Source organism: Dermacentor silvarum, chromosome 1 (assembly GCF_013339745.2).
Source record: "Dermacentor silvarum isolate Dsil-2018 chromosome 1, BIME_Dsil_1.4, whole genome shotgun sequence".
Taxonomy (NCBI): domain Eukaryota; kingdom Metazoa; phylum Arthropoda; class Arachnida; order Ixodida; family Ixodidae; genus Dermacentor; species Dermacentor silvarum.
The window spans coordinates 352,372,398-352,387,346 of record NC_051154.1 but is presented as its reverse complement, the minus strand read 5'-3'; the positions used below and the strand labels follow the sequence as shown (position 1 = coordinate 352,387,346).

The 14,949-nt window shown below is 47.1% G+C and overlaps 1 protein-coding gene across 2 annotated transcripts in view; it reads right to left on the bottom strand.

Annotated features, from left to right (window-relative positions):
• The window catches only part of LOC119437422 (protein crumbs), a 216,164-nt gene that overhangs the window by 20,141 nt on the left and 181,074 nt on the right, over positions 1-14,949 (bottom strand). For both annotated transcript variants that reach the window (XM_049660519.1, XM_037704451.2), the window contains exons 21-24: positions 12,585-12,853; positions 7,693-8,219; positions 5,090-5,219; positions 2,485-2,562 (exon numbers count right to left, since the gene is read on the bottom strand). In XM_049660519.1, the coding sequence (XP_049516476.1) occupies positions 2,485-2,562; positions 5,090-5,219; positions 7,693-8,219; positions 12,585-12,853 (1,004 nt within the window). The remainder of the gene's footprint in view (positions 1-2,484; positions 2,563-5,089; positions 5,220-7,692; positions 8,220-12,584; positions 12,854-14,949) is intronic.

The window sequence follows — 14,949 nt, the reverse complement described above, 5'->3', positions numbered from 1 at the left end:
AACGGTACCCACGTTATTAGGATCGTCAAATGTTTCGTAACTACTCGTTGCAGCTAAACCAGAGCTTAGAATTACAGTGTTGAGAATGCTGCAGTAAGGTAACATTTGTGAATCTAATTTTCAGAAACACTTAACTGATATTCAAGGCTGATTGTAAACTCAAACAAACGTGCACACCTCGCGCTGGGTGTCTCCGTCCGCCTTAACGCCAGCAGAAACTCCAGCCGCCTAATTATTTCAGACTTAAATTCCTTCCTACGCCTTACAGGACCGTTCCCCACAGAGAAGACGCCATTGCATGCTAAATAGACCGCAGGAGAGTGAATAAATCCACCAGAAACTGCCGCCGAGCGTATACCACAGCATACAACACGGGCGTTCCCCCAAGCCAGCGTGCCAACTGCCCATAGATGGCGCCACTGCCTAGGCAATGGCGGCGCCCATGAAAGAACGGTCTATAGTTTCAATGTAAAAATATTTCAGTACTACGAACTTCGAAATTCCAGACTTTTCAGAATAACGATAGTTATTCAGTTTCAGTGTCATGTTAACAACGCTTCAGTACTACGAACTCATATTCCAAAATCTGGGATTCTTAGATTTCCGTGTATCCAGTCACAGCAGCCGAAACAGGAGGCTAGCAGACGACAAGGTGCAGAAAGCGGACGCCGCGACGCACGGGTCCGGAAAACCTGAGACAGTACCTGAGGAAAAAACTACGCTGGCATGCAGCATGGGCGCGTCGGAAAGCAGGGCGGCCGCCTATCGAAAGGCCAATTGCCCACGATAATCACTCCATGAGTTCCGAAAAAGACTCGAAAGCAGCGCAACGATCATGCGAATTAGTGACAGCGGCATGTCACAAGGGAAGCGGCTGTCGCCCGCGCGTGCATACAGGGCCGCGATTTTGTAGCGAGGCATTATGACTTATTCTACTCTAGTCTTATCATCCACCGCTCACGGCCGGCTGATGCCATTGATAACGCGAGCGGACCGTCGCTCCAACCACTGACAAAGCGCGATAAGCTCTAAAAGGCATTATTACCGGAAAGGCATCTCTACAAAATACCGGCCCAGGTTCTTTCGCGCACGCCTTTTCCGTACCACCCAACCCTCAGATGACACGCCGATGTGCGTTGCAATGGATCCGTCCCTGGTTAAGGACGGCGCCCTTGCACTCTACAGCAGCGTAGCGTGCCCGAAGCCCTGCATGGATGGATATTCCAACAACACAGCTCAGTAGAGCAGCGGGACCAGCGGCGCCCCTGAAGGCGCGCATCGGGTCGGGCATCCCCGCAAAATACTTTCACTCTCGACTCGCGCTGTTTCGTTCCGAGGCAGGGTAACAATGGGTGAGCTGAACAGTCAGGCGAGCCATTCTTTCTGAGAAGGTCCCGAAGTGATTGTTACGTGCAGGACCGTTCGAACACTGGCGACGACGCATCAGGCTTTGCGTGCGCATGTTCCGCCCAGACAAGTGTCGCCTAGCAACGGAGGCGCGTCTCTTCCTTCTTTCTGCACGCCTCTTTCGCACTTTCTGCAGCTGTAGTAGTTACACGCACGGAGAAATTTAACCTTTGCGCTCGCGGGGTTGCCACATGATCACACTTCGTACTTTCCGGGCGGTGTCATTTACGCACGCCTGCAATTTAGCATAGTTAAAGTGTCCGCCTCGAGCGAGACAGTTGCGGTGTCCACGGCAAGGATTGTGAAAATAAACAAACAAACAAGAAACATTGCGCTTTGGAGGCGACATGGAGCTTCCTTTTTGTCGGTAGTTTTCTCGGCGTCAGCGTCTGTTTTGAGCGCGTCACTCTTATTACGTGGTGCTTCGGTGGTGCGTGAATAGCAAATGCGCGGGGCTGAGAGCCAACAGCGACGTCTTCGTGGATAGTTCATATGGTGACAACTTATGAACTGATAAGTTAATGGGCGGAATGTTTAATTTCAGGGCTTTCACTATAATGACTTTTCAGAATAACGAACCACTTACTGCGGTCCAATGAAGTTCGTTATATTGAGATTTTACTGTACACATTGTCTAAGTGTCCCCTGCAGGTAGACTGATCCATATTCTTAAATGTACAGTCAGTGTCAAAAGTTCAAGGACCACGAAATCTAGAGATAAAGCTGAATGTTTCTGCAGCCCAGGCATGCAACCTGATATTCGGATTTCCACCCTGAGCATGCAAACCATGGTACATGTGAACAACATAGTGTTGTAGTTTTACTGGCTAGAGTCGCAAACTGCTCGGAAATTATACTTTTTCATGGAACCCACGCTTTTGACTCCATTTCACAACTTTTGATGCCATCTGTGCAGTGAAAAACATGCAAGAAGCCAGCACAAGGCTTCAAAGAAACACCAAGAGCTAATGTATGCTATTATTATTAGATATATTTTGTGACAATGGACTCGTGTGTGTCAGATGGAATTTTCAGGTGCTACCATTGTCAATTGAGGAAAAGTTTGCAGCTACTCACAGCAATCTTCCCAATAGGTTCCTGAGGATAGCACAGTCCATCGTTCTGACAGGGAGCTTGGTCACACGTGATGATTTTCTGCAACCGAGAGAGTACAGCCCAAAACATGAAGGCATGTGCAATATGTGTCATTAGACAGGAGGCTTTACAGATGTCCTGACATGTACAGGGACATGTATATTTTGCTTATTTTGCTTTGTCAAAAAAATATTTTGCGCTTACCGCTGCACTGTTCTTGCTCCCATTTCGCAAAAAGGTCGCATTTTGGAGTCTACATCATTTGGCCCAGTTACTTACCTGGTTCTTAAGAAAAAAAAATTTTAAGTTGCCTTTGTTATGGGAATGCAAGCCGCTGCCGTGACAGCACTAGCATTAACTTGTGTGACCGCCTGCCAGCTACTGCAGAAAGCAGCTGTCAGGGAGAGTTGCCGTGTAATCCAGGTGAGAGGGCGACACGCAGCAACCCTTCCTGAACAGCTGCTTTCTGCAGCTGCCGGCAGGTGGCGACACAAGTCTGCACTAGTTCAGTCTAAAGCCCCTATATTTATAAAAGTAGCGCCATCCACTTCCCTCCTCCTCCGTTCCACTATCGCGCTCGGCGCGACCAGCGCGATCGAGGCGCGATATCGACAGTGGCGCCGCCTGCGTCGGGCCTGCCGTGGCAGACGACAGCCAACGCGCTACCAGAGGAAATCCGAGGAAAACTTCGATCGCGCCCGGCGGAGACGTTTTTGAGGCGCGATTTTGCTTCGTCAGTCAGTAACTGGTCCTAATAATGCCGTTTTGGAAGTAGCAACGCGACGATGCGAGACGGCGCAAATATCAAGTGTGCAGCAAGCGTTTGCGCACGCCGGATGGTAAACAAAAAAAGCCTTTTGCCCTCGCCTTGTCGGTTGCGGCAACTTAAGGCGCAGCAGCATGCCATCACAACGAAGTTTTTGTCCATAACACGTTTGATCCGTTTTTGTGTACAGCACTTTCGTCGCACAGGCCCGAGAATGGCAGTCGGAGCGCGCTGGAAAGAAAAAAATATACAAAAGCGCGACGCGAACTTCCACGTGACACGGATTGGCCAATGGGGGAGCGGAGGAGGCTGGGGCGACAGGAGGCGGCTAAGAGAGGGCGAGGAGGAAGCGCCGGGGTGAGCGCGGTGGCGGCAAGATCTAAGAATGGCGCTACTTTTATAAATATAGGGGCTTTAGTTCAGTCATCGCAGCAGCCTTTTTTTCAGAGACGAAAGCAGTTTCATATTTTCTTAAATGACAGGCAATTGACTGTGCCAAGTGCTTTACTGAACTAAATAGACTCAATATGCTATCTTTGTGTGAAATGTGAGCAAAAACAGTGCCAGCAGTAAGTGCAATATCCTTTTTCGAGCATTTTAACAGAAAAATGCATGTCACTGTACTCCCCTTAGCAAAAGTATAAGGACCAGGAATACTGCAATAAAGCAGATTTTCTCCTCCGCCTGTGAATTGAACTTGAAATTGAGGACTGCGCTACCTAGCTATTTAAATAAGCCACTAAGAGGGCAGGGCATTGACTTGCATAATCATCATACCAAATATCCCCCACCATAATCATCGTCATAAATTGGCCAAAAAATGGCCACAGCAGGAGCAAGTTATCCTAGCCTCTTTACTGCCATATAAAACTCATCCTAACCCAAATATCCATCTCATGACCACCAGTTGTCCTGCCCATCATATGTGCTGTACAAGTCAAATCCAAGTGAAACCAGCTTGCTTTGTTAAAGCCTGCAACCATGTGCTCAGCACAACACAAGAGCAAAAGGAAAACATAAATCCCACAATCTTATCAAGTAATTGAAGCTGTTCCCTTACAATTTCTTACAGTTCAACTCATCTTCTTTCCAAATGCCCACTATGCTGTCCTCCTCTTGACAAGACTTCTTTTTTTAGATTGTGCTCTAAGGTTTCAATCCAAAAGTGAACGCTGACCAAACGTACCGATTGTACTGTTCAACCAAGATATAACAGACCTGACCATCTTGTGGGACACATTTATTACATCTAAGCATGTGCACAAAGTTGACTTTCCAAAATGAATTCTTTTGCCATATTTTTAATCCAATTCAAGAGAGCAAATCAGTGGTGCATGTCAGCTTTAGTTTTTCTATGTGGAGTTTAAAACTGGTTTTTAGGTTGTGCAGTGCAGAGAAGTGTCTAAGAGGGCTCAGTGAGATTACTGGCTTCCTGGACAAGGTACAGGCAATCGTGGTTGAAGGGTTCACAGCCAGTAACACCGGTAAGCATTTTTGAAGACTTTCTTTTTCTTTCTTTTTTCTCTTAACACAGTTTTTCTTCAGCTGGGAGCAAGGTAGTTAGTTCTCGTAGTGGTTAACATTAGGACTTCCACTGTTTCTTTTCCCTTTTGTTTTTCTTTTGCAGACAATCCTGACAAGCTTGGCATTGAACCTGCCATGCTGGAGCTGCACAAACCACACAGCAGAATTGAAGGTGCTCAACAATCATGCACCTTGGGCTTGATTGCCATCTATCCTCGGACTTTCTCGCTACAGCATTCTCTCTTTGGTCTCAAAGTTCACTTCCTGACATGCATTCCTGCCAATGGTCTCACTCACCCTGTCAGTGCAGTTCTGGCCCTCAAAATCGTCGGTGCATTGGCAGCTGAAGTGGCCCGGTTCACCATCTAAGCAGGTGGCTCCATTCTGGCATGGGCTGAAGCTGCAGTACCAGATGCGCTCCTCGCAACTGCAAACATTGGTCTTATCAGCTAGCTGAAAAGTAAATCTAAATAAGAGTAAAAAAGCTGGGCAAGTTCGTTCTAGTTTAAGCTAATGCATGGGTTCTCAAAGTGGGTTCCGTGGAACCCAGGGGTTCCGTAGGCCTCTCCTTGGGGTTCTGCGAGCCACTGATAAATTTTCCCTGGTTCTGCGCTCACCAAGTGGCTAAGACGGCGAACGCGATGTGCGCTTGATCCAAAGAACCTCCATAATTACCCATTCCACAGTGTCAAAAAGCACTATCGCATTGCCTAACAGGAACGCACGAACTGCGCAATAAATCCGCCAGCAGCTTGCAGCCACTCAGCCTCCGAAAACGGGCAGCGCACCTAAGCTTGAATCTCGGAGGCCGTAACTTACCACCTTGCCCATTTCTCCCATTTGTAGATCGGGGCCAATAGCAAGCGCATTGATGGATACGTCACAGGATTACAAAAGTAAATGCATGGAGCACCACGAATGTGCGATGCAAAGGAGCAAAAACAGCGCTAGCGTCCACCTGAAACGAAGTGGCGGAGTCCGAATCCGTCCCCGTCACCATTTGTCGTCAGCTGAAATCGTACTTGAAACTTGTCTGACAACAACGCCGGAACGCTTCGTGCCTAATTGTGCCTTTAAAGCCTTTATTCTTGTGTTTATCACCGCGCATAACACCGCGTAGGCGGCTCGCCACGTGCCTTCATAAGTGCGTAGTCGCCGTCCATGATCGTGTCGACAGCGGCCGCGGTTTCAACCGCAGCAGTTGCGGCAAACTAGTTTCGCTTTGATTCAGTGCAAAGCTGTCGAAGATGAAGCGTGCCGGCTATATCGCAATGGACGGACAATTTGTTGGCGACCAGCTTACAGGCGACAAAATAATCGGGATGTGCGCGTGGTAGTGAAAAGCATCTCAGATGAAGACGCACGCCGCGGCCTCGCTGCAAGCGCTATATATCCAGTCACAAGGTGACGAGAATTGCAGTTTTTTCACTGCTCTTATGCAAAATAGAAACATGATTTGCTGATTCATTCTGTGAATAAAGGCGTGTTGAAGTAGTAAGCATTTCTTTATTGGTTTCTTGATACCCTCGATAACTCAACATTCGGTTATTTCTGACATTTTTTCCGGTCCCAGGAAATCTGAATTAACGAGTTTTTACTACTCAAAGTAGAGTCGGCACTAAAGTCCTCTTGTGATGAAATGTAATAATTATAAGTGTCCCCGTGCGATAAGCACTGAAAACTGTCATTTTTTCTCGGCATACAGTCGAACCCGGGTATATCGAACTCGCCAAAAAACGTTTATTAGTTCGATATATGGCATAATTCGATATAGGCCCACTATAGAATTTATGATGCAAAGGCACATACCAATAAGAAAAGTACTTTATTAATATGGTGGCTTACTTGCGTGCCCTACTTTGGAACAAAATAGTCCTGGATTTTCTTCTGTTTCAACGACTTCGCTGCCTGCGACAGCACGCACGCCTCCACGCACGCCTCCACGGCGACGTCGGACTTCTTCTCACCGCGCTCGACTCGATTTATGATTTCGAGTTTCGCGGCGAACGGCAAATTCTGCCTCTTTGCACAAGCCATGACAACAGCGTGCCAAGAAAGTTCACAGAGCACCAACAGGCAACACCACCAGCACGGACCACGCTGAATGAGGACTCGAGGAAAAGAGGCAGCAGCAGGCACACAAGCATAAAGAAAGAAAAAATGGCGCTCACTTGTACCGCCTCTGCGCCTCGGAGAAAGCACGACGGCCTCTGATTGGCTGTAAGCGCTGCGAGCAGGCCAGGATAATTTTTTGCAGGGGGGTGTTCGCCCGTGCACAGCCGGGTCTAAACCACTTTTTCTAGGGTGGCGCCGGCAGTTTTCCCCGCCACCGCGAGGGAAAGCCAACTTGCTGGGGCACTTTTGAGGCACATGGAGTTTGATATATCGGTTGTCGTTGCTATTTTCGTTCGATGTAACAGTAACTTTTGCTATATATTCTCAATGTAAATTTACCGTGTTTAGAAATTGTTCGATATACGGGATAATTTGATATAAACGGGTTCAATATAGTCGGTCTCGACTGTATATCTTTTTGGTTGCGATGCTGTCTTGTCTCATAACTATTGCACCCAGTTTAGACCACATGTGTTGCATGTCGTCGTTAAAGTAGCCTGCCGAACACCACCGTTGACCCCAAACATGTTGCGCGCTAAGCCTAGCCTCATAGTCACTATTAGAAGGGGGGAGGGGGGGTTCCTTGGCACTTCATGGAGCTAGACAGGGTTCCCTGGGACCAACATGCTTGAGAACCCCTGAGCTAGTGGTATCAGACACAGACAAGCGAAGAGAGGACAACAAGACATGCGCTGCTCTGTGTTGTCCTGTAAGTTAGTGCTAACAGAAAAACATCACCAGCTCCTTTGTTCTTTTCCAAATAACAATGAACGGCTAAAACTCACAGCTTTCCTGTGTAGCCATTAGAGCAGTTGCACCGGAACCCTCCGTCCAGGTTAATGCACGGTGCTCCTTGTTGACAGGGGTTTGTTGCACACTCATCCACATCAAGCTCGCACCGTTCACCCTCGTAGGCTTGCGGGCAGACACAGACGTATGACTCCAGTGGGTCCTGGCAATAGCCACCGTGAGCGCACTGATCATTTCGACAAAGAATGCAGCCTGTCGACGGCTCGTCCAAGCCGACAAGCTCAAATCGGTCCCACGTGGCAGTGGTGTTGCTGCTCACAAGATGGTCAGGAGTGAAAAATGGCAAGAGGATACCACCAAGGCGCACCTCCTCAAGGCAGCCTTCAAATGGGACAATGCCATGACCTCCAGAGGAGACTTCAGCCGTGTCGCCGGCAAGAACAACATCCGTCAAAAGGTTTGAGAGCCCTAGCACCCCATTATCTGTTCTGAGGAGTGTCTGTAGGTCACCCGGAACGAGAGTGGCATTTACGGCGGTGTTGCTGATGTTCACCTGCAATTCCTGCAACAGAGACAAACTTCAGTAACCTTCCAATACAGGTATGGCAACAAGTTGCTTATATGGCAACATGTAATTAGGCAATAGGTGAGCTCTAAAAAAAAAATTCATGCAGAAACTCTTTTGGCAGTTGTCAAAGTATGCGTAAGCATTGTGCAACTCGCTCTTCTCCACGCAGCTCGGTGTCATTATCAATGTTATGAAACTTGATCCAGCCAGTATAAACCCTTATCAACCCTTATCAGTCGTTATCAACCTTATCATACTTGATAGAACCCTTATTAACCCTTATCGGTGCTTATTAACCTTATCAGAATTGCTCTGACCATTGTAATACCTTATCATTCTTTAGCACCTTTAGTGTTGAACCATTATCAATTGTGATAAGGCCCATCTAAACCCTTATCACTCCTTATCATCTTTATGGACTCATTGACTGCTCATTGAGCCCTGCCAATGTTTTTCCTTTAAAATCTATTCTGTGTTAATTTCTTTATAGCGATTCGTCTTACATGACAGATGGACGGATGGACAGACGGGTTTTCTCGTTGGGTAGGCATAGAAATGCTTACACATCTAAAAATTATGCAGAAACCATCGATGATGAAAATGTAAGCAAATAGCCTGAACAAATGGACAAGCGAACGAACGAACAAGCGACGGTCCCCCCTGCCTCCTTGCCACGCATCCCCACAACTCGATTGCGTGAGAGCACGCTCCTTTCCCTCAGCGCAATTCCGGAGTTCCTTCATGACAGCCATGAAGAGCAAACGTGTCCACTCATCGCTCTTAAGCGGTGTTCCCATAGGGGTAGCAGAAAATAGCCTACTTCCTTTCTTCTGAACCGCTGTATATAGTGCTCTCCTTAGTGTGTTGGCGTCAATGCCATCAGTGTTCGACGAAACGCTCGCCTATGTCTGCGGTGTATCTTTCGTGGCCAAGAATCCACTATGGATTTTTGTCCACTGCATCGTCCTGAAAGGGCTGGACACCACCGGGCGGCCGGTGAGCCTTCCAGTCGCACGCAACACTGTGGAGGGAGGGAAGGGAGAGTAGTGAGAGGGGGGGGGGCATTTTATTCCGGGCGCCCCAAGCGACCACGTGCGCCCGCCTGGAAGCAAGGAGTCACAAGGGCCCGGGGGGAGCGTAGGGAGGGGGGAGGCCTCGTACTACGCCACGCGCTCCCACCCAGACGGCTGTATCGGCTGTATATTGAAAGCCAAATGTGGCGGGGGCAGAGTCCTCCCTCCCTGCACTGTTTTTGCGGCTTAGTTCGCCTTGATGCGAGCGGCAGCCGAAGGTCAATTTGCTCGCTGCTGCTGCTGCTGCGCTTATTCACTCCAGCATTTTGACAGCGAGTTTTTGCGGTCATCGTGTGAGATATGTTCATGTTTACCTGTGTGCTCGTGACACTGTGTTTGTTAATTTAGCTCGTATGCCTATGTATGCAAGTTTATACGGCCAATAAAACTACTAACCTTACGGCGTATAGTTGTCCACTAACTTTCTATCGCAACCAATGCTTGGTGTTTCGGGCGAAACTGCAACATTTTTTTGAATTTGTGGCTTCCCCGCAGTGTGTAGTGCTGCCACGTTTGATGGACAATCATTGCAGTATTTTGTACACAATGTGTTTGCTTATTTTAAATGTGTTAAAAATGTCAGACTTGGTGTAGGGGCCCTTTAAGATGTAGCTGCAACAAATCTTGGCCCAGTCTCCATAGAACATAATCTATTGGCAGACTGCTTAAGTCACAGTGTCTAGTTGCATGTCTACAGTAAGTGCGTACCATTAAGTAAAACCTCGTTAATTCGGATTTCAGAAAAACGTCGGAATTAAACGAATGTCGAATTATCGAGGGTATCCAGAAAACAATACGCAAATGCTTACTATGTCAATGCGCTTTTATTTAGTGAATGAGTGAGCAACTCCTGTTGCTAGTTTGCACAAAAGCAGAGCGGAAGCTTAAATTCTCGTCATCTCGTGACTCACTGGCTCTCGCAGCAGCGATCTAGGCCTTGTACCCGGTGCTCTTCAACCTCGACAGCTTTGCACTGAGTCAAAACGAAACAACTGTTTGCCGTAACCGCTGTGGAGAAAACCGTGGCCGCTATCGACGGGATTATGAACGCGACTTTGAGGTGATGAAGGAACGCGCGCGACGCACTCACCGAGTCTGAACGAAACTACCATTCACTGCAACAACTGCGGACGAAATCGTGGGCACTATCTATGCTATCATCGATGGCGACTATGCAGTTACTTAGGCACGCGGCCGAGCGCGTACCGAGTAAAAACGTAACTACTGTTCGCCGCAACCGCTGTAGAGAAAACCGCGGCCGCTATCGACGCCATCGTGGATGACGACTACGCAATTAAGAAAGCCCGCGGCCAACGCGGTGTTTTGCGCGGCGGTAAACGCAAGAATACAGGCTTTAAAGACACAAATAGGCACGAAGTGTTCCGGCGTTGCTGTCATTCGCGTACGATTTCAGCTGATGACTATGGCGATGCGGACTCCGCCGCTTCATTTCGGTTGGACGCTAGCGCCGTTCTTGCTCTTTTGTGTTGCACATTTGCGGCGCTTCTCGTTCACCGAGCTCTGAAATTTGTCCGAATCAACCGATGTGCAGCCAAATAAGTCCGAATTAACGAGAGTTTGACTGCATTGAATAATGCATACGCCGGGCGGGACCAGAAAACGAGTCCGAATTAACCGATTTTCAGAATTAAAGAGGGTCGAATTAACGAGGTTTTACTATACTGTATCAATTTCTGCCACATAGGTTACCTGCACTGCCTCGACTTGCAATATGGCTGACACTGTGCTGTGCTACAAATTATCTAGAAAGTCCAGAGACTGGTCTAGCAATGATTCTGGCTTCCATGCAGATGTGGTGATGCTTCTACAAATAAGCCAGGTAAATGCACAGAGGTGTGGTGGCCGCCCCAGCAAAGAGCATGGCCACTGATGAGTGCACCTCTATGGCCTATTGCTGCCAACCTTATGTCATGGTAAGCATCTTTATTTATCTGCTCAGCAGTGTACCTGGCATAGTGTACAGTGGCCTTGGCAGCCTATTACATGCTTTTAATTGGCGATAAACCAAATGTGCCATCATCTCTGCTACACCTATGAGTGGGGGCAGTCCGACGTGTGTATCGTTTGCAGAAACAAAAACAGCCTGCTGTCGTTTCTGACATGGAGTTGCTGCATTGGCTTAGCAAGCTATGCACAGCACTCATGCAATGCGTGCATAGCTAGGAGTGGTGTGGATATGATGACAGTTCACTGCACAGGCACTCGTACGAAACATGGGGACTGTCTCCCGGCAAGGACATGTGTACACAGCAAGTCTCAGCAGAAGCACGGCATGCGCTTAGCAGGCAACATGCTGCATGCAAATTGCATGAGATGATTGGCACCACACAGCCGTGGGCAGCATGTTTCAATGAAGTGGCACCATTTCTCACTCAGTAGATTGTCATACCAACATGCGCCAACCTGCATCGACGAAAACTGAATGAGTCGATACATCATCCGCTTCGCTGCTGTGCTATCTATCGAGGTTTTGAAATGCTTAGTATTGCCTGCCCTCTATTACACTATAGTGCGAAAGATCCAGTACTGTTTTTCGCCACTTTGTAAAGGTTTTTTTTTTTTTTCAATGTGTATTTCAGGCAACATTTACATAACATCATGTTTATTTCTTCGCAGGTGGTGGTGCTTCTAAGGAGGCCCAAATTTGTACATAGTGGTTAGTTTGTACTAACGCTCAGTGCATAGTCATGCCATGTTTGCGCCAGGCACATATTAATATGGTTCCACTTAGCTGTAAGGACACGCACAAATGAACAGCGCAGTCTCAAAAATACAGTCAATTGCGAATTTCTCAAACATGATTGATTGTCTAGGCTTGACACCGCTGTATGCCCAGTAAAAACAATGTTTAGAGGCAACGAAAATTTCGAATGTGCTACAATGTCTTGCCAAGTTTTTCAAACAATAATTGGAGGGTGTAGTTTTGAAAATATTGTGGCTACAGATGCGCAATGCATGAATGTAACCGAAGATATTTTTGGTGAAAGGCTAAGGGGCTGTTTAGTTGACTATAAGAACAAGTAAATCACTTTACGTGAAGAGAATTGATGTGCCGCTAAGAATGTTCCAAGGGCTATAAAAGTCATTTTATTTTAGTACTTTATAAAGTGTGCTTTACATGCTGCACAATGCTGTTATACTTTTGATTGCATCAAGTTCCTGTGCATAGGCTTCACCAGAGCAATCTTCCACCTGTGTCAGCCCTTGCTTGAGGTGCCGCGAGTTTACTCTCAGTGAAGTTTCACTACACATCCACACAACTCACCTGCCACTCTCCCTGCGTGGTATTAATCCCGAAGCGCAGCCTTTGTTCCCCGCTGTTCAACTGCCAGCGAGCCTCCACCTTACTGTCGACTAGCGACAGTGAGAAGAAGTGACCACTGCCTGGACCCGAGGCAAGCCATAACAGGTTCCCAGTCGGCGAGCGCGTTCGGAACCGCATGGACACACTGTCCACCCTGTGATCACTTGGCAGCAATGCCCGATAGCGAAAGGACACTCTGCGGTTGGCGTCGAATGTGGCTGAAGACACGCCTGCAGACACATCAAAGAGAAAACTTGTGACGCCTCAACAGCCTGCATATGCTGCTACAGTTAGTTACAAGTAAGTTAGTTACAAGGGTGCTGAAACAAGGCTGTCAGCAGCAGCAATAGTGCACTTGTGCACATTCGCTCTTTACTCAAGATCCCTTGACACCTCTCGAATCTTAGCTTAAGGTTTTCTTATTATTATTATTAATTTTTCCCCCCAGTTTCCATTTTTAAACTGCCCAAAACATATTGTTTTCTAGCAAATCGAACCCTACCCGGAGAATAGCCCCTGCATATACGGGGTAATATTCTTTTTTTATCTCTCTCGTATCTCCCTGTTCCTGCTTTTAGATAAGTCGAAGATCAAGCGTTGGTTGCCACCACCACTAAAGAAGCACCTGCAGTGCAACCCTCCCTCTTTCACAATAACAACTCCTTCTCCATTCCCAGCACTTCCACCTGCCTCACCCAGCCCTCACCTTACTGTTTCCTAATCTTGTCTCCTTGCCCCTGTAAAACCTGCTAAAGAAAGCAGCTGCTGTCCTGACAAAGGTGGGTGGTCGAAACACTGACTCTTGGCTGAGACTCCCCTCTTTTGCCTACTTTTGATCAAGCACTTGATGGTTGGATGACTAGTAGATGACCTAGAGCATCCCTATCTGAACCTGTGCTACTGGCCATCAAGAAGCGGTAACAGAAATACAGCTGGTACTACCCACGAGCTTTTTACTTTTTCTTCTATTTCAAATTGCTTGCGAACACTAAACCTACAGCATCAACAAAATAACAATAATCTTATTATGCGCTAGCTCAAAAATAAAAAAATCATGGCTGTGTGACTCTTCGGATTTCGAATAAAAAACGCATAGTTTTTGCTATTTGAGCATAGGCTATTCAAAATTTTTCTAATGTTCATTTTTGAACTAATACTAAAAGTAACAATTGAACAGAAGGTAACTTTATTTCCAGATGCCATTCATTCTTGGGGACACTGTCCGTTAAAGCTGTTGTAAAAGAAATTTATGCAGAAACCATCGGCGATGACTGTAAATATAAATGAATGGCCTAAATGAACGAACGAATGAGTGGGCAAAAAAAAGTGTTTAGCGCTGATAGCGGAGAGGGTGTAGGGTTTTGAGGTAGGGGATTTGCTGTCAGTTTTTCAAGTAGGGCTGACAAAAACAAACAAAAACAAGAATTTTCATGTGTAAGCACGCACTGTGGATCAAAGGGGCTTCGTTTTGCCAGAAAACAGGAACTAGGAAGAGACAGGCTTTGGACACTTGAAAAATGAGCAGTAAAGAAATAAAACCTGTACTTTCAACCGAAAGGCAAAGCATTCATAGCAACAGCAAAGTATCAGACAACTACACAAAGTAAGGCTCATAGTTTTATCGGATGGATAAATTGCAGCATAAATTAGCTTACTAATCAAATTAACAAGCACGGTATAAGAAGCACGCACTGTCACAACACTAGCTTGATGAAGAGCAGCAGCCTCAGGGAGCCAACGCCTTCAGGCTGCCTCTGGCTTCAACATGTGTCGACACTTGAGATTACGCAAACTCCAACACTAGGTGTGTGGGATGAGTCAACCCCTCCTCTCCCACCCCACCCCACGCATCCAGCCCCACCAGTTCAAGGTGTACTTTCAGTGCTCTGTTCACATTGTCATTACAATTCAGGAGGTGGCTTGACGTCGAATTTTCCTGATTAACAAAAACACTATCTTGTATTTATTCATTCACTCTTAAAAACGCTGAAGAAATAACCATCGTCAACATCCTTGGTGTCATTATCATAATCATTAGGCATTTTATTTGCTGTTGGATTTCTCTGGCTAAAGCAACGAAATTGCATAATATGCAAAGTGCTTGCTCCCCCCCCCCCCACACACACACACAAAAATTGAACTCCCTGGCAGAAATCCTGGGTGCACTACTACCGTCGAGCACTACTTCCACAGCGCCACGGCGCCATGGAGGCGCTTCTGCGCGGATGCAACGTAGAGGAAAAGGGTGCACCGATAGAGAGGGTCGGTCACTCACTAGGCGCGAATAAGCCCCCTGAATAAAACTAGGCATGTAGCTATGTACATT